Here is a 21,618-nt window from a genome sequence, read left to right as displayed (position 1 = left end):
CTACGTCATGGATACATATCAAAGCTAAAGATCATCATCATCCGAGTCAAGCCGCGGATACCCCGTATGCGCATGGTACTCCGGCTCCTCAACAGGCCACTGTTCGTACCCAAAATCCACTCCGACGTCCGCGAATATGGCAACCTTGTCCCTCCGAAACTTCGGCTCGCATCACATCTCACCTCCTTCAGTCTGGAAAACTCACCCCGCTCAACCGCAAAGGCAAGGCCGCGCAGCGCCTCGGCTTGACTGGGGGCCCTCCCAGTCATATCCGCCAGATGAACCGAGACGATCCCCTGAGGCAGGATACGAGTCAAGCGCTCCCCCTCTGGAATATCCACCACCCCTGGCTCATCTTCACAAGATACTCCTGGGTTCTGTCGAGGAGAGCATTTCTGACATCATCTGTTCTCTCACTACATCCCACCGCTTAGGAAACCTCACAGTATCATGGTCCAAGGAAACGGCAACCGCAGCATCTCCTGGGCCGGCGAGAGACTCCACGCGAGGATCTTTTGTAGACTCCCCGGATGATGCCTGACCATGACATAGACAGGAACATTAAAGAGCAGAGTCAGTTTGAGGCGCCGCAGCCCGCTCCTTGGTCGAGCCAGGACCTCAACCAACGCCTCTACCCTCTCCCTGAACCCATAATCAACGGGATCGTTGCTGTGCGAGGGCCCACCTATCCTCTCTACGTCCGGAGTCAGGCACAGATGCAGCCATGTCGAGTTTGTTCGCAGGAGAGTCGGTGCACAGGGTTGTCTGTCTGTACGTAGAGCCCTGGCTGGACAATCTGGCGCAACTTCAGGATTGTTTGGGATCAGGAAGCGGTATATATTCAACCGGACTTCTGCAGGCAGATCCAAGAATGAAGTCGCGGTTGATTTCTCCAAAGGCAGCGGCATTTGGGATGATTGTGGTGGCTTGGAGCTAGAGGAAGGGAATGGCCAAGCATTGTTTTTCGTGTGTCAGTGGCGTTCGAATACATAAACTCACAAAAGACTGCTGGATAAAAGCAGAGGCGATAATTGCATAATTGCCTTGGGAGAGAGATAGATTGTATCCGGATCCTTCCTACCCACCTGCTTCATATGTCTTTATGTCGGCTGCAACGATGATCACAGTTTAAGATTAATTCATTCAATGAAGCGTGATTGGAGACAGATAAACACAGGAATGTGACTAGGGATGTATTTAGTCGGGGTGGTCTATATATAGTAAGCATTGTGGTGGACATAGGAAAAAAAAGAGAAGTGACAAGAGTGGGATTCGAACCCACGCCATCATACGATGATGAGGAAACTCCTGGAGCTTGATATTAAGGTGGACCTTAACCTCACGCCTTAGACCAACTCGGCCATCTTGCCTTGGTATATTAGGACAACACCTTATTTGATTATATAACCCAGGCTTGACAGTGATTGTCGACGGCCAGAATAGTATATTATACTCATTGACCCAGTACTTTAGCAACACTTATCAGAAGAATCATTCTTTTGGGTCTGGAGGTATTATTATGACGACGGCTAACTCAGTCTGCAACTTAAAACAGAGATATCGGAGTTGACGTTACACTGCTTGTCTGTTGTTGAATGGTGACCGTGGTCAGGACCCTGCATTATGAGACAGACCATGCCATATTCAGTGTCTCTACAATCAATCAGACAGTATATCGCCATTGGAGAAAGGGAATATCTTGATCACCAATTTCCCAGATTTGTATATTTGAGTAGTCACACCCCGCACATACCATAAGCCTTATGGTAGTAAACTACCGTGATGCCGGTTCATCTGACACCTGAATGAACCAAATGAACCAACGCTCTAATACATGAACAAACTGAGATATTTACTGTCGATCGTCCGTCTTCCGTGTACTTGTTAAGTCGTATGACATCGGTAGCCTTCGATCCGAGTCTGAAGTCTGTCTTCTGCAGCATCCGGATGAGATCCAGCCTCGGTATCCTTCATTATTCGGATACCAGAACTAGTGACTATTCAATCAGATCCTAAATACATAACTCCAATCAAACTAGCAGTGCATGCACAGGTCAAGCATAAGAACGATGATCTACACTACCCCGCCATCTATCCTCGGTCCGCCAGGCCGTTGGCAGTGATCATCGCCATATGAAGATACCTACCGATAGAGAGAAACTTCACAGTCGAACTCGACAGGGGTGAGATACTTTGAGAGTCACAAAGTGACCTGATTATTTTGAATCGTATCCGAAAGAGATCCGGTTGAAATAGAGTAGATCGAAATCGACATTTGCATGTGCTGATACAGCATGTATAAAGTCAGCTCGTAGAATGAACAAGAGTAGATCAGCTTGAGCATCGCAAATTATCATGGAGAACCTACAGCCCATAATTCAAGCGGTACAGCTTCAAAGTATCTGTATCCTCAAACAATACACCAAACACCCCTGGCTCTACTCCGCAGCATGTCTCGCAGCCTACCTTGCCCTCACCCTATCCCTCCGCTTCCAGCGCCTCCGTAGTATCAAAGCGAGGTACCGCAAGTACTCAACCCGTGAGTCCTTCGCCAGTATGACCGATCACGACGCCTGGGCTATCCAGAAACACATGCTCCAGCTCGAGTTTCCCTTCACAGCCCTGAAAGCGCTGCAGTTTGCCCTCTTCCGCGTACTCCCTCCACCTCCTCATACAGTTTTACTCAATACTAACCAACAGCCAGACATACGGCATCCCAAGCATCTCCACCCTCCTCCTCAAGACCTCCCAGTTCTCCGACCCAGCAACCAGCTTCAAACGCTACGCCGACACCGGCGCCCTGATCGGCGAGTTCATGGCCTTCGAGCCCTCCTCCGACAGGGCGATCACCGCCCTCGCGCGCACAAAGTTCCTGCACACGGGCTACCGGGCCAGCGGGAAGATCCTCGAGTCTGACATGCTGTACACGCTCAGCCTGTTTGCGCTCGAGCCCGTCCGTTTTGTGGAGATGTACGAGTGGCGGGCGATGAGCTCGCTGGAGGAATGCGCGATAGGAACCTACTGGAAGAGTGTGGGGGATGCGCTGGGGATCAGCTATGAGGCGTTGCCGTCTGGGCCGGATGGGTTCCGCGATGGACTGCAGTGGCTGGAGGAGATTAGGGCGTGGAGTCGGCGGTACGAGGAAGAGCAGATGAAGGCCGCGCCGGCGAATCGGGCGGTGGCGGACAAGACGATGGACGTGTTGGTTTATGGAATGCCTGGGTGGGCGAGAGGGATTGGGGTGAGTGTTGCGACTTGTATGATGGATGAGAGGTTGAGGGTGGCTATGATGTTGGTGTCTGCTCTGTATGGTTGCCGGATGATGATGCTGATGCTGGTAGGTATGATCCGCCGCCACGGGTGATCAAGGCGATGTTCAGCTCTGTGGTGGCTGTCCGTCGGTTCTGCCTGCGGTATCTTGCTCTCCCGCGGCCGTATTTTATGCGCCATGATGTCTTCACGGAGATGCCGAATGAGTATGGTCGACACCATGTGCGGGAATGGAACGGGATGCCGTACTATGTGCAGCCGACTCTGTGGAACCGGTGGGGTCCGTCTGCATGGGTGCAGCGGCTGATGGGATTGCCATTGCCCGGGGACGAGGGAGACAAGTACTATCCCAAGGGATACTACACGCCAGATGTTGGGCCCAGATATTTCGAGGGCAAGGGACGGAAGACCCTGGAGGAGATCAAGGAGAGGTTGAGGGTGGAGAGGACGGGCAAGTCGCCATTTATTAAGCCATAGTATTAGATGTAGTAGTTATGATTCGTTCGTCAATGCAACCTTTCTCAGAGGTATACCATCAGAAGTCCCGTTCCCAGCATGACAGACAGAGTCAACCCAGTTTCCCATCCAAGTCTGGCGTTTGCTTTTGCAGCATTCGGGGCACCCCCTGTGACTCCATTGATCGAGATCCCGACATTCCCACCGCTGCTGCTACTGCCATCATTCCCTGACGAAGTCAAAGTCGGGAAGCGGGCCGTCGCAACATCCGTCGGCGTCACTGGATCCGTCGCACTGGCAGGCGTATAGAAGCTCATCGTGGCCGAGAGACGCGTAAACGAGGACGAAGCATCCGACACGTCGGTAGCATGGACCGAAACAATCGTCGAAGTAGTAGTGACAGTCGATGTGCGAATCGAAGCCGTCACAGGGGCATAGTACGTGTAGAACGTCACCCAGTACGTCCTATCCTCATCAGTCATCTCACCATATTTCTACCCACGAATGACTTCATACCAGGTAACGGTCCATGAATACCACGTCCACTCCACCCCGGTATAGCTCGTCGTGTAATGCGCCGTGGTATAGTAATTCTGCGTTTGCGTATACGTCTCCCGCTGCGTGTAATAATCCACCGCATTCTCCTGCGAGCAGTCCCCATTGGGACAGCAGCCCAGTTTCCCATTGACCGTCATGCATCGCTCCCCGGCAGGACAGTACCCCTGTACGCCGCAGCAATCCGCGCCTGAGGGCATGCACCCAGTCCCGCAGCAATGCTCGCCCGAGTTGCAGAAGTAGCTTCCGCAGCAGACGTCGCTGAGAGACCAGACGCACAGCCCATTGTCGCAGCAGATGTTGGTCGAGCAGGTCGATGGACAGGTCCAGCGTTTGGCCAGGGGATCGGATACGATGTCTGTCGTGGGTTCGGAGACGAGGGTGTTGTTGGGATGGCGGATGGGGTGGAGGGGATTCAGGGCGAATGCCCCAGCAACAAACAGCAATATGGACAATGTCTTCATTCTAGCTGCAAGGGTCCGTCCTTTGCAGAGGAGAAGAGAAGTTCTGTGGCAGGGCCAGGGAAGCCTCAGGATACATTTGCAGCCATGCTGTAGCCGATAGAATTCCAGCCTTGTTGAATGTCAAGACTCGACTGATTGGCCCTACAGATTCACTTGAACAGACACTAAGCAGCTATACGAGACCCTGCAATACCAAAGTGACACGAAGCTGAAGTTGGACCAATGGTGATCCGCAGTCCATCGTATTTAAGGTGCAAGCTAGACAGTGGGGATGAGAGATCGGCCTAAGACAGTCGGGTAGATGACAGAAAATATACAGGAGGCCATACTCTGTACTCTGTTTAAACTTGGAATTTGGCTGCGGTTGAATTGCCTCGAGGCGTTGCCTATGACACTAGACCCTAATTGATATAGCTATGTAAAGGACTCAGCACCCATACCACCAACAATGTTTACTATCAAAAACTCTAAACTACTGCCATGATCTAATCTCCTAATATATCTCCAGCATCATGAGTGGTTGCATCAGTGGCCATTCGATTTCCGCATTCGGCCACAGATGACGACACCAGTCGGACCGATAAGTATAATATCGAATCATACAACACAACATGGCTATGCCGAATGGCGATACGTGTTCAATTCATGCCCTGACCTGATCATTCTAACCTGATACCCATAAAATGTCCCGTCCGCCCTCACGAGCCGCCTCCCTGTTCACGTCGCGCACATCGACCCCAGCCTCTCGTACGGTCTCCCGCGACCCCAATTCTCTCGATGCCTGGATTCTGGGGAGTGGAATTGCCTCTCTGACAGCGGCCGTACATCTCATCAAAGAGGCCAAGGTGCCTCCGTCGAGAATCCACATCCTCGAGGAACAGAGCGAAGCAGGCGCGGGATCAACCAGTAAAGGCGATGTAGAGTCGGGCTACCACTACCGCGCGGGATGTCTCCTTCCGTTCTGCGATAATCAGATGGAGGAATTACTTGCCCTGGTGCCGTCGGAGACGCCCGGGAAAAGCGTCTGGGACGATATCCAGGAGTACTTTGAAGAAAACGTACCGAAGCAGGCGTCGCGGACGAGATTCCTGGCTCGGCGGAAGACCGGATTGGAGCGGATTGAAGGGAGGAGATTCCATCTGGGAATCAAGGATAGGATGAATCTGTTCCTGCTGTCGTCCAAGACGGAGAGTGCGCTGGGCCGGTCCCACATTCGAGAGCATTTCTCCGTCGGGTTCTTCAGGACGAACTACTGGCTGATGCTGGCGACGCTGTATGTTGCCATTGACTTCAGAACGGCGTCGGGATACTGACAATGTTCCTATCCCCTAGGTTCGGTTTCCTGCCGTGTCACAGCGCGGCCGAGTTCCGCCGCTTCATCCAGCATTTCCCTCATGAGATCCATACCGTCCATCATCCACGTCCCCTCGACCGTGTCCGCTTCAACTTCCATGAGTCCGTTGTCGCCCCGATTATCCGCTTCCTGCAGGCCGAGGGAGTGGACTTTCGCTTTCACACGACCACCACTGATATCGTCGTCGAGCCAGCCCAGGATCCCACACGGGTGACAGCCCTGCACACGGCGCACCAAGGCGAGCGCGAGGCGATTATTGATCTTGGCCCGCATGATATAATCATTGTCTCTCTGGGATCGATCTTGTCCGGCGCCTCTCGGGGATCGAACACGGAGCCCCCCTCGCTAGAGATGATGGAGATCGAGAAAGATCTCGACGGGAACTGGCTGCTGTGGCTGGAACTCGCAACCAAGCATCCCAAGTTCGGCAACGCATACAACTTTTGCACGCGACTGCACGAGTCCCGCGTTGGATACTTTACCGTCACACTCAAGAATCCCTCTGTCTTCGAGAAGATGTTCGAGATCATCGGCGACGATCCTCAGACGGGCTCTTTGGTCACGCTGAGAGACAGCCGCTGGCTGCTTACGCTGAGTCTGCCGCGGCAGCCGCTGTTCCCGGATCAACCGGACGGAGTTCGGGTATTCTGGGGCTACGCGCTCAATCCAGAGAACGAAGGGGATTTCGTCAAGAAACAGATGCTGGCCTGTTCGGGCGAGGAGATGCTGACAGAGGTTCTGCATCATCTTGGCCTTTCAGTCGACGAGATCCTGCCTCAGACCGTCACAGTCCCCTGTGTGATGCCGCGAATGACGGCCACCTTGCTGCCGAGGAGTGACGGGGATCGGCCCCAGGTGGTTCCCCCGGGGATGACCAACATGGCCCTCATTGGGCAGTTTGTGGATATCCCCGAGGAGATGGTCACCATGGATTATATGGTGCGAGGGGCGCAGATGGCGGTGCACCAGCTGATGGGGCTGGAGAGGGAGTTGAAGAAGTCGAAGAAGGGATCTGCGGTCAATTTGTTGGGTTTTTTGAAGGATTAGCCGAGATTGCCACGATGTATAGTACAATAGTATATAGCTTCGATTCGAGATATTCGAGATTCCTATACTGAAGGAGACACCTTGATTCTTCCGATGTAACTATGATATAGCGACGTCGTGATTGGGCCACGGTTAAGTGCGGTTACGAATATCAGATGCCTCGGTCCATTGTGATACTTATTCCTCGTATTCCCCGCATTCCCCAGACGATACTTTTGTAAAGAATTTCCCCAGATCATGACAATAACTATTGGTATGAACAACATGGATGCAGCAACTTCATCGCAGCCTGCCACCGCTGACCGGGGCTCCATCACCATCCCCGAGCCGCTGCAGAATACATATACAACCGATACGAATCTCCACCGGCAGCTTTCATGTGAGTCCTACAACCGATTCTGAATACAAGCACTAAGTTCCAAGGGTACCTCCCATCATCAACCTATCAATCCATTCAGTCCAACCTCGCCCAGCTCGGCGAAGAAGCCATCTCGCCTCAAATCCGCGAATGGAGCGCCGACGCCGAGCGCCACCAGCCCTACGTCAAGGGATATAACGTCTGGGGCCAGCGATATGACTATGACCGCCTGATCACCAGCGAGGGCTGGAAGCAGCTGAGCCGCTGGGGGGCTCGACATGGGTATCTCCCCTGGCTCATTCCACTACTTCCAGAACTAACCAAAGCAGCGTGGTGGCATTAGGCTACGAACCCACCTACGGCGCCTTCCGCCGGCTCGTCCAATACACCGTCAATTATCTCTACTCGCCTTCGTCAGGGTTGACCTCCTGTCCCGTCGCCATGACCGACGGCGCGGCGCTGATCCTCTCCCAGCAACTGCAGCAACAATCCCTCCCAGCAGCCCATCCCTTTCGCGTCGTCTTCCACCGACTCACCTCCCGAAACGAAGACTTCTGGACCTCCGGCCAATGGATGACCGAACGCGCCGGCGGCAGCGACGTCCAGAACACCGAGACATGGGCCACCCACGACCCCCTCCCTGCCTCCCTCGGCACCCTGGGCGAAGGCGAGTACTCCATCAGCGGCTTCAAATTCTTCTCCTCCGCCACCGACGCCACCGTCACCCTCCTCCTCGCCAAAACCTCACCGTCGGGGAAACTCAGCACCTTCCTCGCGCCGCTCCGGCGCACCCTCACCCTCACCGAGGGAAGAACCCGCGAAGTCACCAACGGCGTCCGCATCCACCGCCTCAAGAACAAGCTCGGGACAAAGGAGCTCCCCACCGCGGAGCTGGAGCTGCGCGGCATGCGCGCGCACCTCGTCGGACAGCGCGACAAGGGCGTCGCCACCATCGCGCCCCTGCTCAACGTCACCCGCACGCATACCTTCATCGGCTCGCTGGGCGCCTGGCGCCGCGCGCTCAGCATCGCCAAGTCCTTTGCGCGGGCGCGGCGCACGGTCGGCGAGCCGCTGTGGCTGATTCCCATGCATCTGCGCTTACTGGCGGAGCTGGAGGTGCGGCATCGGGCGGCGATGCAGTTGGGGTTCTTGACGGTGGGGGTTATGGGTGTGGTTGAGAATCCCCAGACGCAAGCCGAAGCCGGAGGAGTCCCGGGGCATGTGCCCCGGGGAAAGGAGGCGACGGTGGTCTTCCGGGCGTTGACGGCGGTTTCCAAGGCGGTGATTAGCAAGATGGCGGTTCTGGGGATCCAGGAGTGTCAGGAGGCGATGGGGGGCGTGGGGTATATGGATGAGCCGGACGAGCCCGAGTTCAATGTCTCGCGGTTGCTGCGGAATACCGCGGTGAATAGTATCTGGGAGGGGACGACGAATGTCCTGGCGAGCGAGCTGGTGCGGTTTCTGCTGGCTCGAGACCATTTCGCCGTGTTTGCTGCGTGGGCTGAGCGGGTGCTGGGCATGATACGGACGGGGAGCTTGGCGCAGGCGTTGGACCAGGCCTGGACGGCCTTCAAGGGCAAGGTGTCGGGGGATGTCGCGTCGGTTCTGGCCGATGGACGGAGAGTCATGTTTACGCTTGCGTGGATTCTGATGGGGGCGTTGCTGGCCTTGGATGCCGAGCGGGATGGTGATGCGGTGGCGGCAGAGGTTGCTCGTCGGTGGATTCTGGCGGGCGAAGGAGGAGTAGGAGACACAGTGCACAGGGGGATTGTGAGGCCGTACGGGGACGTGGACGAGAAAGATCATGCCAGCTGGGACTGCCGGATTGTCTGGGGAGTGGAATTGCCCGAGGGGCGGGTGGCCGGCCATCGTTCTCTGAAGAACAAGCTGTAGCGTAGCATATCTTCCATATCATATATCATATTACAGTCGTATAAAGCATATCAAATATCCAACAGCCACGACCCGCTCCAGTCAAACCCCGACCCCTCCCAGTTCTGGTCCAGGATATCCATGTACCCATCGAACGGCATCACATCGCGCTTTTCCGTCTCCAGACTCGCGATCCCCCGGGAAACATCAGCCCTCTCCCCCTGAATAACCCCCCACTGCCGACAGAACCGCCGATCGATCCCATTGAAGAAATCCACCAGCTCTAGCCTTAGACTCGGCACAGCCCCCTCGAACAAGGGCTGCCGCCGCACCTGCGCCGTCAACCTGTCCAGCGCCCGAATCGGTCCCACAGCGGAGCGCCAGCGCTTCGACAGCGTCTGCAGACACAGCTTGATAGTGGACAGCTCATACTCGGCCGTTGCCTTGAGCGGCTCGTACCGACACGCCGAGAGCAGCGACAGCCCGGCGCTGAGCCCGTATAACGCGAAGATCGGCCCGAGATACTGCAGCTGGTCCTTTCGGTGGAAGTCCTCGAAGATGCCGGCTATGCAGGATGACGCGACCAGGGAAGCAGCCGACGGGACGCTGTTGGGGGTGGGCGAGCGGTGCAGGATGATCAGGATGGCTAGGTAAACGACCAGCAGCTGGTGGACCTCGAAGTCGTGGGTGGAGGAGACCGTGTCGGGCGGTGCTGCGGAGCGGAGGGAAGGGAGGGACTGGTTGATCCAGCGGTAGAGGGCGTTTTCGAGCTGGTTGCGGCGGTGCAGGGACATGGTCTTGCGGAGACAGCCTTCGACGGTGTCGCCTAGCAGCAGACAGATGGTCGTGTAGGCGAGGAAGAGCCGAGACTTGTCGTCTTGGACGTCGAAGTCGTCCAGGCTCGGCGGGAGGACGTCGCTGTCGCTGAGGTTGATAGTCCGGGGTCGTCCGGTGCCGGCGGAGATGATATTGTCGCGGACCTGCGCGGTCAGCCTGCGTGCTTCCTACCCCGTCCGATTGATATGACATACCACTAAAGCCCACCATAGCCTCCTCCGTAGCCCCCGGTCCTTTGCATCCGCGGCAGGCTCTTTGTGCAAGCCGATCTGAAAGGCCATGGCGCCGGCCGTGCGGATCCAGAACCCACTCGTATCAGTGGAGACCTTCTCTGGTCCGACGGGATTGTACCAGTGTAGCAAACAGGCCGACACGATCGAGATCAGCGAGTTGTTGCCACTCCCGAAGAAGTAGAGCAACTTGGCCTTGCGGTAGAAGTCCTTACTCGAAACCTCCTCCGAGGGCGCGGACACACGACTCCCCGCCAGCAGGACGGCCTGCAACAACAGCGGCGAGGGAGCCTCCGCGGCCAACCATTCAGGCTCGATAATCGGCGTCCACGGCGCACAGTACCGCATAAAGCAGTCGATGAGATGGGCCTGGACGGGCTTGGGCGGGAGATCAAAAACCCGCTGGTGCTGGAAGAGCTGCAAGTCCTCGTGGTTGTCGGTGTCGAGGGCATCCTGGCCGGACTGCACCAAGGTCTCGTCGAAGGGGACACTCCCGCTGAGATACTCGCTGCGGCCGCTGTAGCTGTTTTCATTGGCGATGGCAGCGGCTGGACTGTATGCGGTGCGGGGGTCCTCCCGGGAGGGGGAGATGCTGTTGGTGATTCTTTTGCGTTTGCGGGTAAATGGGCTGATGTGGTCAGTACAGGACGGTCTGATTGATGGGAGGCTTACAGGCACTCGGCCTTTGCTTTGATGCAGTTGCTACATGGCTGCTGTTTCTCCAGATCGCATCTGACCTATGGAGCTTAGAGGGAGACGCATATGTAGCTATTGGGAGCATACCTTTCTCTTGTGGCAGATGATGCATGCTCTGATGACTGCTGGCATATTCCATATCTTGATCTTTCGTTCCGTTATTCCTCAATTATAAACGATATCAAGCATAGAGGGAAAATGACGTCCAAATAACCGCCCATTGCCGAGGAAACACGGTGGGGGATGACAAGCACCAATCAAATTGCAGGATGCATTCAGACATTATCATGCTGAATGGGTGAGGGAATGATCTTATTACTAAATCTGAAGGTGGTTCGATAGCTCCTTGAAGTGATCAAGCTTGTTGGTGTCATGTCTAAACCTCCTTAGAGTGTTGCATAATGCCACGGCATCTCCGACAAGTCCAGGATATAGTTCTCGTCCCCAATCCATATACCCGACATGACCTTCTGATTTGAGCCAATAAGCCTGACGGAATGGCTGTAAGAGAAGACTCCCTGTATCACACTGGAAAAGACCGGCGATTAAGCCCAGCAAACCCTGCAGTCGATGAGTCACACGTGCAATCAGGCATGCCGGCTTCATTTCCGTCTCATGTTGTCGCTAATGCATCAGGAAGAGATCGTCCATAGAAAGGCTATTACAAGTTAGAACCGAACTCCTGCTCGAGGCCATCCGATATCTGACGGACTTTTTCTCTGAGAAGCTGATGGGGGCAGAAGCGATGCCAAGCCGCTACAATGGGCCGGAGCCTTTCCTCTTGCGCGATTTGCGATGTCGGAGAGGAAGAGTTTTATCTGGTCGAGTCGGGAGGTTCCAGTGTTTTGCTAGGGTCATCAGGTTTGGCTACGGTTTCATAGATGGGCAGGATAGGCGTCTGATCTGCTGTAGGCTACCCATAGGCTCAGACTCATTTGCCCGATCGTTGCCTGTCATTATCTATCCCAATGCAGCAAGGAATGCGTTCTTGACTTCGTCCTGGGCGTTGACCAACGGGAGCAGATCAATAGCTTCTTTTTCTGGCGTCCAGACTCCGCGGATATCCACCCGTTCCTGGCGAGGCCCACTTATTCCCTGGACTATTTGATTTAGACTGGATTTGTGCGGCGTCTCCGTATTCTTCCACGGCCAGAAAGTTAGGGCTCATTGGCTTATTGACTGCGCTTGCGATGTAACCTCATTTCCGACTGGTGGCGCATTGGCCGGGTAAAAATCAAGGGTCGTGTAGCAGTCTCTGCTCGCTAGGCTATTATTATTGCGGACTAGAATAGTATCTTTCTCCTTTTGAATACTGAAGTAGCTTTTGTTTCTGTTGAATCTTGTGAGAAGGATCGTTAGCCTATACTTGTACCTCCAGTCCTCCACACGGCGACAAGCACTGAAACTGATAATTAGAATTCTCTGATTGAGATACGGAGTACTAGTCTAGATATCTACTCCGGTACGCCCGCTGATCTTGGATTCAGGCTCATCTCGTTTAATAATTAGTCCATCTGGTGGCATGGTCAGAGTCAAATCTCCACCGTTTCCCCTGCGGCCATTCAGACGAGACAGAAATCTCAGCTAAAACACTTGGGTCTGCTTAGTTTCGGGCCAAAAGATCAAGCGAGCCTCTCCCAGTGACTCCCACAGGCAGCATTGACAAGAGCCGCACCATCCGACCAAGGACAATCCAACAACCCAACACTAGGACGAAGTCTAACAGCCATGTCCGCTTCAGCCTCGTCAAGAACAGGGGCATAGCCCCCTCATAAGAGGACAAGTGCGCCTTGTCTGTTGGTTTTGCCTTTTCTTCTTTCCTGGCCGTCTGTTTGTCCATCGCTCGTTTCCCTGATCGTCCATCGATCATCCATTCTTTTGCAGACCATACATATAGTGTCACACTCGACCCCACAAGTCCTACCTTGCGATCGTTCCACTTTCACTCGACCGAATTCAAAATGCGTCTCATCGCTTCTATTGTCTCATGCCTGGCGGCCCTCGCCATGGCCTCGACCCAGGCCGACTACTCCCAGTCCCCCTCGGGCAATGCCATCGTCAAGCCCGGTCTGAACGAGCTGGTCCCTGCTGGAAAGCCGTACACAATCGAATGGGATCCCACCACCAAGGGCCCCGTCTCGCTGGTGCTCCTGCGCGGTCCCAGCACCAATGTGGTCCCCATCGAGACGCTGGCCGACAGCATCCCCAACTCCGGTAGCTTTTCCTGGACCCCCAGCACCTCCCTCGAGCCCGACACCACCCACTACGGCATCATGCTGGTGGTCGAAAGCACAGGCCAGTACCAGTACTCGACGCAGTTTGGTATCTCCAACCCTGACTACACTGGCTCGACTTCCAACTCGTCTTCGACTGCTGCTGGCTCCTCGACGGCCACTGCCGCGACCGCGACCAAGTCTTCTTCCGTGACGGAGACTTCTTCTACGCAGTCGACCACGGGCACAACTACTGCGACTTCTGCTTCGGCCAGTGCCGACTCCTCCACCACCGCGACCGCCTCGGAGACGCCCTCGACTACCCTCGTCACCAAGAGCAGCACCTCCGATGCCCCTACCTCGACTGTTGTTGTGACTGTTCCTGACAGCACTGGAGCGGCCTCTTCGGCCGTTGCCTCTGGCTCTGCCAGCCACTCCAGCACCCCGTCGCCCTCGGCGACTCTCTCGAGCGGAGGGGACCGCAAGGCGATCAGCCTGGGGGCGGTCGTCGTAGGAGCGTTTGCCGTGATGGCCTTTTGAAGGAATGATGGGACCACAGCCTCGAGTTGTGATATGTATGTAGCATAATAGCTAATGACTTCTGAAATATATACCCCTGAACATAATACTATAATCGATCAGCGCCTTCATCGTCGGTGGCTTGAGTTCCATGGGTGACGTCACCATCCCAGCCGTCAGATTCTTCATCTCCACATTCCATTCCTGACAGTCCTTTATGTATCAATCGCAATGGATTCAAGATAGATCAAGCACTTGAAAACACCAGATACATGGAGAACCCTCCAAGATGCCCTCCCACAGCGTCTCCGCACAGGAACTGGCGGACATGCTGCCCACCGGCGTCGCCATGCTCAACCACCGCGACGAGGCCATCTTCACCAACCGCCGATTCCGCGCCCTCATGACCAGCTGCAACCCGCGCTCCTTCGACTGCTGGTCCCAATCGATCCACCCCGACGACTACGACCGACTCGCGACCGCCTACCACGACGCCTCCCGCGCCCAGCAGCCCCTCCGCATCGAGTACCGCACCCGCGACGACGACTGTCCCTGGCGCCTGCTGACGCTCACCCCCATGGCCCCCGACGAGCGCGCACGGTTCGGCCTCGGCAGCGACGGCGGCTCCATCTGCACAATCGCCGACATCAGCCAGGAAAAGACCGCCGAACTGTCCCACAAGAAGATCGCCGAGGAGGCGCAGCAGCGCAAAACGCAACAGGAGCGGTTCATCGACATGATCAGCCACGAGGTGCGGAACCCGCTCTCCGCCATCCTACATTGCACGGAGGACATCCTCGAAGCGGTGCAGAGGGCCGGCGACGCCGAGACGACGCACGCGATCATCGCGCAGGCCGCCGAGACCATCAGCCTCTGCGTCGCGCACCAGAAGAAGATCGTCGACGACGTGCTCACCTTCTCGAAAGTCGACGCGGGGATGCTCGCGCTCACGCCGCGGCGGGTGCAGCCGCGCCGCCACCTGGCCACCTCGCTGACCATGTTCCGGCCCGAGCTGCGCAAGGAGCACATCGAGTTCGAGTATAAGCTCGACCATTCCTACGAGGAGCAGGGCATTGACTGGGTCATGGCCGATCTGGACCGCATGAGCCAGGTCCTCATCAACCTGGTCTCGAACGCCATCAAATTCACCGCCAAGTCCGGGGGCGAGATGAAGGTGCGCGTGTCGATGGGCGCGTCTACCACGCGGCCCCCGTCGTATCCGCCGAACGTGGTGTTCTTCAGCTCGGACGAGACCGCGCTGGGGTTGGATAGGACGCGCCAGGCGGAGTGGGGGGAGGGGCCGACGGCGTACATCATGGTCGCGGTGCGGGATACGGGGATCGGGATCAGCGATGAAGCGCAGAAGCGGTTGTTTGAACGGTTCAACCAGGCGACGCCGCGGACGGAGAGTATCTATGGAGGGTCTGGGCTGGGGCTGAACGTCAGCCGGCGGCTGTGTCATCTGCACGGGGGCGAGATCGGCGTGAGCTCCAAAGAGGGCGAAGGCAGCACGTTTGGCTTCTTCTTTGCCGTGCGGAAAAGCGACTCGGTGGGGGAGACGTCCACTAGCCACAGAGTGCAGATTGACCAGAAATGCCTAGATATCCAGTCGCTGGGCGAGGAGATAACCAACGGCAATCACCAGATGACCTCTCCTCCCATTCCGCAGAACCCCGAGGTGACTTATATCGAAGAGATCAACCCGGCCTGCAGCAGCGATGGGAGAAAGGACCACACGGCCAAATTAGCCGAGGAGACTGGCGTGTCTCCGACAGCAGACACCCCTGAGAACTCCCCTACCGAGACACGACCGAATCAGGAAAATGATAGCAAAAGCGACGGCCACCACATCCTCCTCGTCGAAGACAACATCATCAACCAGCGCATCCTCTCCCGGAAGCTGCAATGCCTCGGCTTCAGCGTCACCGAGGCCAGTCACGGCCGAGAGGCTCTCGACGCCGTGAAGAATGACCACTTTGACTGTATCCTCATGGACCAAGCCATGCCTGTCATGGACGGAAATTCAGCGACCAAGGCGATCCGCGAGCTGGAAAAGGAAGAAATGGCAGGGTATACCCCTGTGCTAGGGGTAACGGCGAATGTGAGGGCAGAGCAGCAGGAGGAAATGCTGCAGTCCGGCATGGACGATGTGATCCATAAGCCGTATAGGATGTGTGAGCTGACCGAGAAGATTGAGCAATTGATTCAAAAAGAGTCTGCGTAGGTCTGTCTGGATTGGCGATTTATAGACATCTTGATACCAGGGCTCTATGCTTGTGTTTAAGTGAATCGGATGTGGAGCTCGCTATCCCATCGTCTTCTGAGTCCAGGAAATCTCTTATGCCAGGCCAGTTTCTGGATGCGCTCTGATTATTAGCCTTCCAGACAAACTGGCCGATGCTGGGTCGGACGCCTTCCACCTACCCACTCCAAGGTCCCCCCTACTTAAAGCAGTTCACTTCCGTGGAGGACAAGTTGGCTTACGCAGACTGGACAAATTTCCCTCAACTGACGGCTTACTAGGTAGCTCGGTGATACAAGGTTGCTGGATGGAATGGTATGGTGATGTGGAGGAAATTCTTCATGACCAGGACACGCTGGGGGTACCAATGTCAGGACAAGGGCTGAACTTGACATCTTCTCTGATTCTGCCGCCGCACTCATATATCTTTATCGCGACATTAACAGTGCACGTCTTGAGCAAAGTTGTAAGGAGAGGAGCCTTCCTTTTGCCTTAACACCACGTCAGCCAGTCCACGGGCAAACTTTGGACAGGTACTGGGAAACAGCGTCTTCTTTATTTTCAAGCTGTAGATAAGTATTCGATATCAGAATTCGGCAACTTTTCGAAGGTCACAGCCACGCGTTTTTTTCAAGCTCAGGCTTTGATAACTTGGATTCTTCGAGCGCTGCTATTCAGTTCACATTAGTGAAGTCCTCAATTCATGATATCGCATCATAACCAAATGGTTTGTCAGGATCTACGGCGTGTATACTTAATTCATATTCTCCAGGATGTGAGCTGACGCAGGAGAAAGCAACAAACACTATCTGTCTGGTCCTAAAAGTCCATGTTCAAAACTCAATACTAGCTACTAGAAGTGCAAATCTAATAACATCTAGAAGCCATTAAAGAATTCCATGGTGGTAAAAAGGATGTTCATCTTGTCCTTGACTTATTTAAAGTCTCTGGATCATATGGAGTGCACCTATGTCTTCTATATAAGCCTGCTGGCATCAATATCCGTGTGAAATGATAAGACAGGCGGTGGTTAACAGGAGCCTATGCATGATGGAATGCCACGTAGTAAATCAATCTTGTGGCACTAAATCTAAAGTCCCATCTTACTAGTCAGTGTGCCCGTGCCTAACATTATTATATTTAGCTGGAGGTCTAGACTGGTTCAAAATTCAATGACTCCCTCTGATTAGGAGTCAGCATTAACTCCCCACCAGATTACTAGATAATTACTGGTGCTGCTATGCATTATCTTTCTTCAGATCATCAGCACCAAGTAAACAGACTAAATGTGATATTGAGTATGTTTAGCCGCTGGTGCAAGCTGCAGGTTATATCACCGGCCGTTCACTACGATCAAATTGATTGGCAGCACATGGCGCATTGCAAGTCAAGACGTGATATCACATTCCTTACCTTAAGTCGGCTGCCGTCTCTACCTTGTCAGTTCACAGACTTCTCCAATTTCGAGTCAGACGGAAATACTTTATTCCAGAAGAGGTATCCATCCTAGCTATGGCGACGACCCCAGATGCTCGCACACCCACCAAGCTTGTTGGCTTCGATATAAACCATCTTCAGAGCATGCCGATTTTGTGTCATTGCAGTCTTTGAAGCCATAATATGGGAGTCCGAAACATCTTTCGCTCTGTCCGCTCTCGACTTTTACCCTTGCATGGATATGGAACAAAGCAGGTCAGGCAGATGTCAGAAACCGCTCACCAGTCGGTCAAAAACTCCAAAGACGAACTCTTCAAATACACATCTGGCAGATGGATGCATGTCTTCATGAAATCGAGTCCTGCTTTTGAGACTAACGTACTATAGCCATAATGAACATTTACGTTTGGCCGAACGTTACCTCCCGTTCGATATACCTGCCCTGATGAACGTTATCGCCGCCGCATCTGGCCATGCGACCTCTGACATTGTTTCATTTTATAAGATGGCTGAAGGTGGATTCAACCGTCTGTTCCAAGCGACCTTTACAGATGGGAAGCATGTCGTTGCTCGACTCCCGTATCCTTCCACAGCGCCCGAGCACTACACAGTTGCCAGCGAGGCTGCTACTTTGGACTATCTCCGGTTACATGGGATTCCTACTCCTGGGGTCTATGCTTGGTGCTCAACAAAAGCGAACCCTGTTGGCGCTGAGTACATTCTCATGGAGAAATTGGACGGCACCCCTCTCGGTGATATATGGTACGCGATGACACCAAAAGAGCAACACAAGATCATGAAACAGATTGTTGAGTGGGAGACACGATTGATGTCATTGGAGTTCCCTGCATGTGGGAGTTTATACTATCAGAAGGATCTTCCAACCCAAAGGAAGGTTCCACTACCAAACCATAATGGTGAGTTCTGCATAGGACCAATCGCATATTACAGTTGGTGGCACGGTGAAAGGAGCATACTTGACATTGACAGAGGGCCCTGTGAGTTACCAATATGAGGAAAACATCTGGGGCCACTCGTTAATTGCCAACAGGGTCATCGTCAAGCGATTTGTTTCGGGCCGTTAGTGAACGGGAGTTGACTTGGGCCAAAGCCTATGCGAAACCTCGCCTTCCCTATGAGCGCCTCTATAGGGAGATATACGGTTTTTGCCAAATCTCGCCTGACCGGCACATTCAGAATCTCTCCGACTATCTCACGTTAGCGCCTTGCCTCGGGTTCAAAGCTGCCTCATCACTGAATCGGCCGGTCATCCGACATCCTGATCTTCAACCGAACAATATTCTTATATCGGATGCGAATGAGGTTGTCGGCTTTGTTGATTGGCAACATTGCACTATCCTTCCGCTTGGGCTTGCAGCTGGGATACCGAAAGATTTCCAGAACTACGGTGACCCTGATTCAGAAAAGCTGATCGAGCCCCGAATTGATCTCCCACCGAACTACGATTCTCTCCCTGAGTCTGCCCAGTTATCGATACGAGAGACTATCCGAAAAAGACTGGTCCATTTCCTTTACGCCGCATTCACGAGGCGTCTGAATGAAGAGCATTATGATGCAATCTTTGACCAGTCTGCTATACTGCATCAGCGTCTTTTCAAGAGTGCGGGTAGTCCCTGGGAAGGGGATTCAATTACTCTAAGGGCTGACATGATCCGTGCCTTACAAAGCTGGCCGAATCTGATTTCAGCGGACTCTGTCGGGCGTGAACGGGGAACCTGCAATACACCTTCTCTCACATACTCAGACAGAGTTGTCCGTGATACTCTTGCCTTGGATGCGCGACAGAAAGAAGCTGACCTTGCAATGGACCAAATGCGGAATGTTTTGGGTGTCGACATCTTGGGCTGGGTGCCGAGTGACGAATATGAAGCTGCGAAAGAACTGGCGCGTGAGATCAAAGCCAAAATGCTTAAAGCGGCTGAGACCAATGAAGATAGAATTGGGATTCAGAACCACTTTCCATTTGACGACTTTGATGAGAACTCCTGAAACTGGCTCCGTCCGTACAATAATCTTCACCACGAAACAGTCCTTTTGCAGAATCCATTCGACGATTCATCTATTGCCAAAAACACTGTGCCGACCCGCATAATGGCAATCCGCGTGTTTACTCGGCAAACGAAAGAGATGACCTCGAGCAACCACAAGTTTTCAACGCTGGGAAGTTACACCAGTTCTGTAACGTAGACGGGGTACGGCCACCGGAATGACATCCTTCGCATATGTATCACAGGCCGAGCGAGTTGCTGAAGTCTCCTCGAAGAAATGAGCAATCTCTTGGTCGTGGACCGCTGAAGACGATCATCTAGTGAGAATCTAGAGAGATATGGGGTATTCTCTACTGTGAAGCTTAGTTTCAAAGGGTCCTACAAGAACATCCAAGGGCGTCAACCTCAGGAAGCCGAGTCATGCAAAGTTATGTGCTGTTTTCATTTGTGCAATTGAGTAGCAGTTTCGCGGTCAGACTGTACTCAGCCAACAACAGAGAAGTTAAAATAGGGCTAATGGAAGATCATAATCTCATTCACACACTATATCAATCTCATTGGGTTCATTGGGACACTAATGTGCGACGGTGTATCTAGTTCCCATCAGCCTCCTCACAGCCTCCCCCCACGCAAAACATGTCGATCCCATATCTCTGACCCATTTCCACACTTGAACTTTTCTCACTCCATCAAATCTCAAGATCCAATACTTGTGACAAGCTCTCGCAATGGCATACAAATTACTAGTTACCTTCATAATCCCCTAGTCTCCGCAACAGCAACTTGCTACTGGCCCGACGGCAGCATTGCCAAGACCAGCGTCCCCTGCTTCTCGGCCCCCTATGCCTCCTGCTGCGACAGAAACAACATCTGCCTGTCCAACAATCTCTGCCTTGATGTCGTGGTGCAACCATACGTACTCTCCCGAGGCAGCTGCACCGATCCAAACTGGCAGTCCGGAGGATGTCCTCCTGTTTGTCGTAGGTCAGACCGCATCATGTCCCAGAGACACACTAACAATGGATAGGAAATGTGTCAACCGGCTCCGCTTCGTCGCTAGTCACCCTGGGAAAGGGCACAAATGGCGCCGTGTCGTACTGCTGCGGCACGCCAGTCAGCAATGGGAGTGATGTTGTGTGTCGCGACGGGAACAGCGTTCAGGTCACGGATGGGGAAATCATCGCTGGGTATGCAGCTTTGGCGAATGTGTCCTCCCTGGATGGTGGGAACAGTTCTGTCCCGACAGCTTCCAGTACGGCAAGTGCGAATCCGTCAACACAGTCATCGCATGAGGTGGCTATCGGTGTTGGGGTCGGGGTGCCACTGGGGGTCATTGCACTGGCCTCGATTATCTGGGCTATGTGGGAAAGGAGGATGCGAATGCGTCATGCTGGAGGGGCACGACATTGAGTACAATGAACGACGGCCAACGTCCTCCATATGCAGAAAAGTATGCGGGTGCCGGTGCCTCGGCGATGCACGCGCACCAACCAGCAGAGTTGACAACAGATTCTCAGACGCATGAGTTACAGTCGTGATAGTTCAGAAGAACCATATAGAGAATGTCACTGTGGAAAGGATGTATCTTATGACCTTTTTGCAGAGCTTACTTGCTTGTTCGCGTTTCTTGAAATGCCTCCTAGCACCCAATGCAGCGCTCTGAAACCAAATTATAATGTATTTACTTATTTAGGGCTTTTGGCATAGTTTCGGCTAGAAATAGTTTCCATTTGATCTTCATTTATTAACATGGATGATCATGTTGATCATGAGCAGTTAGCAGCACAACACCCTGGCATATTTGCTTTGGTCACCTCAGCTTCAGTCTTGTTCAGCTAGAAATAACCTGCTAGGGAGAAAAATATACCGCCAGCCATATGTCACAGAAGTCCATGACTGATAAGGAGGTCCTTCCTTGCGGTGAGTCTCAAACGAAAGTCCCGCGCAGAGTCCACCAGACCTGGGTTAATTTGCGAAAAACAGTGCGATTTATGTCATTCCAGAAAGGTCCGTGGCAATCTAATGTAGATCAACACAATCCCTCACGACGGGTACAGGT

At 53.8% G+C, this 21,618-nt stretch overlaps 8 protein-coding genes across 8 annotated transcripts; 6 read left to right on the top strand and 2 right to left on the bottom strand.

The window, feature by feature from the left end:
* Nucleotides 1-2,355: 2,355 nt before the first annotated feature.
* Nucleotides 2,356-3,747, top strand: CDV56_109149 (uncharacterized protein; the record flags this gene model as incomplete). The annotated part of the gene is made up of 3 exons (XM_026762768.1): nt 2,356-2,652; nt 2,705-3,291; nt 3,342-3,747. The coding sequence occupies 3 exons, from the start codon at nt 2,356-2,358 to the stop codon at nt 3,745-3,747; spliced, it is 1,290 nt and encodes a 429-aa protein (XP_026617238.1).
* A 44-nt stretch (nt 3,748-3,791) lies between these two features.
* Nucleotides 3,792-4,745, bottom strand: CDV56_109139 (putative GPI anchored protein; the record flags this gene model as incomplete). Its single annotated transcript, XM_026762758.1, has 2 exons — nt 3,792-4,191; nt 4,243-4,745. 2 exons carry the CDS (start codon nt 4,743-4,745, stop codon nt 3,792-3,794), a joined length of 903 nt encoding a protein of 300 aa, XP_026617237.1.
* Nucleotides 4,746-5,428: 683 nt separating this feature from the next.
* On the top strand, nt 5,429-7,146 carry CDV56_109114 (oleate hydratase; the record flags this gene model as incomplete). Its single annotated transcript, XM_026762733.1, has 2 exons — nt 5,429-6,018; nt 6,078-7,146. The coding sequence occupies 2 exons, from the start codon at nt 5,429-5,431 to the stop codon at nt 7,144-7,146; spliced, it is 1,659 nt and encodes a 552-aa protein (XP_026617236.1).
* Nucleotides 7,147-7,410: 264 nt separating this feature from the next.
* On the top strand, nt 7,411-9,397 carry CDV56_109086 (putative acyl-CoA dehydrogenase; the record flags this gene model as incomplete). Its single annotated transcript, XM_026762705.1, has 3 exons — nt 7,411-7,525; nt 7,570-7,786; nt 7,834-9,397. The coding sequence occupies 3 exons, from the start codon at nt 7,411-7,413 to the stop codon at nt 9,395-9,397; spliced, it is 1,896 nt and encodes a 631-aa protein (XP_026617235.1).
* A 50-nt stretch (nt 9,398-9,447) lies between these two features.
* On the bottom strand, nt 9,448-11,271 carry CDV56_109066 (transcription factor domain-containing protein; the record flags this gene model as incomplete). The annotated part of the gene is made up of 4 exons (XM_026762685.1): nt 9,448-10,356; nt 10,408-11,071; nt 11,116-11,180; nt 11,227-11,271. 4 exons carry the CDS (start codon nt 11,269-11,271, stop codon nt 9,448-9,450), a joined length of 1,683 nt encoding a protein of 560 aa, XP_026617234.1.
* A 1,829-nt stretch (nt 11,272-13,100) lies between these two features.
* CDV56_109030 (GPI anchored serine-threonine rich family protein) lies at nt 13,101-13,892 on the top strand (the record flags this gene model as incomplete). The annotated part of the gene is made up of 1 exon (XM_026762649.1): nt 13,101-13,892. One exon carries the CDS (start codon nt 13,101-13,103, stop codon nt 13,890-13,892), a length of 792 nt encoding a protein of 263 aa, XP_026617233.1.
* A 268-nt stretch (nt 13,893-14,160) lies between these two features.
* Nucleotides 14,161-19,560, top strand: CDV56_108948 (putative sensor histidine kinase/response regulator; the record flags this gene model as incomplete). The annotated part of the gene is made up of 3 exons (XM_026762567.1): nt 14,161-16,091; nt 17,938-18,467; nt 18,602-19,560. The coding sequence occupies 3 exons, from the start codon at nt 14,161-14,163 to the stop codon at nt 19,558-19,560; spliced, it is 3,420 nt and encodes a 1,139-aa protein (XP_026617232.1).
* Nucleotides 19,561-20,401: 841 nt separating this feature from the next.
* CDV56_108927 (uncharacterized protein) lies at nt 20,402-20,969 on the top strand (the record flags this gene model as incomplete). The annotated part of the gene is made up of 2 exons (XM_026762546.1): nt 20,402-20,543; nt 20,587-20,969. 2 exons carry the CDS (start codon nt 20,402-20,404, stop codon nt 20,967-20,969), a joined length of 525 nt encoding a protein of 174 aa, XP_026617231.1.
* Nucleotides 20,970-21,618: the final 649 nt, after the last annotated feature.

Source organism: Aspergillus thermomutatus (assembly GCF_002237265.1).
Source record: "Aspergillus thermomutatus strain HMR AF 39 chromosome Unknown NODE_27, whole genome shotgun sequence".
In the NCBI taxonomy this organism is placed as follows: domain Eukaryota; kingdom Fungi; phylum Ascomycota; class Eurotiomycetes; order Eurotiales; family Aspergillaceae; genus Aspergillus; species Aspergillus thermomutatus.
Note: the sequence above shows the minus strand (reverse complement) of the source record. Positions and strands in the feature narration are given on the sequence as shown.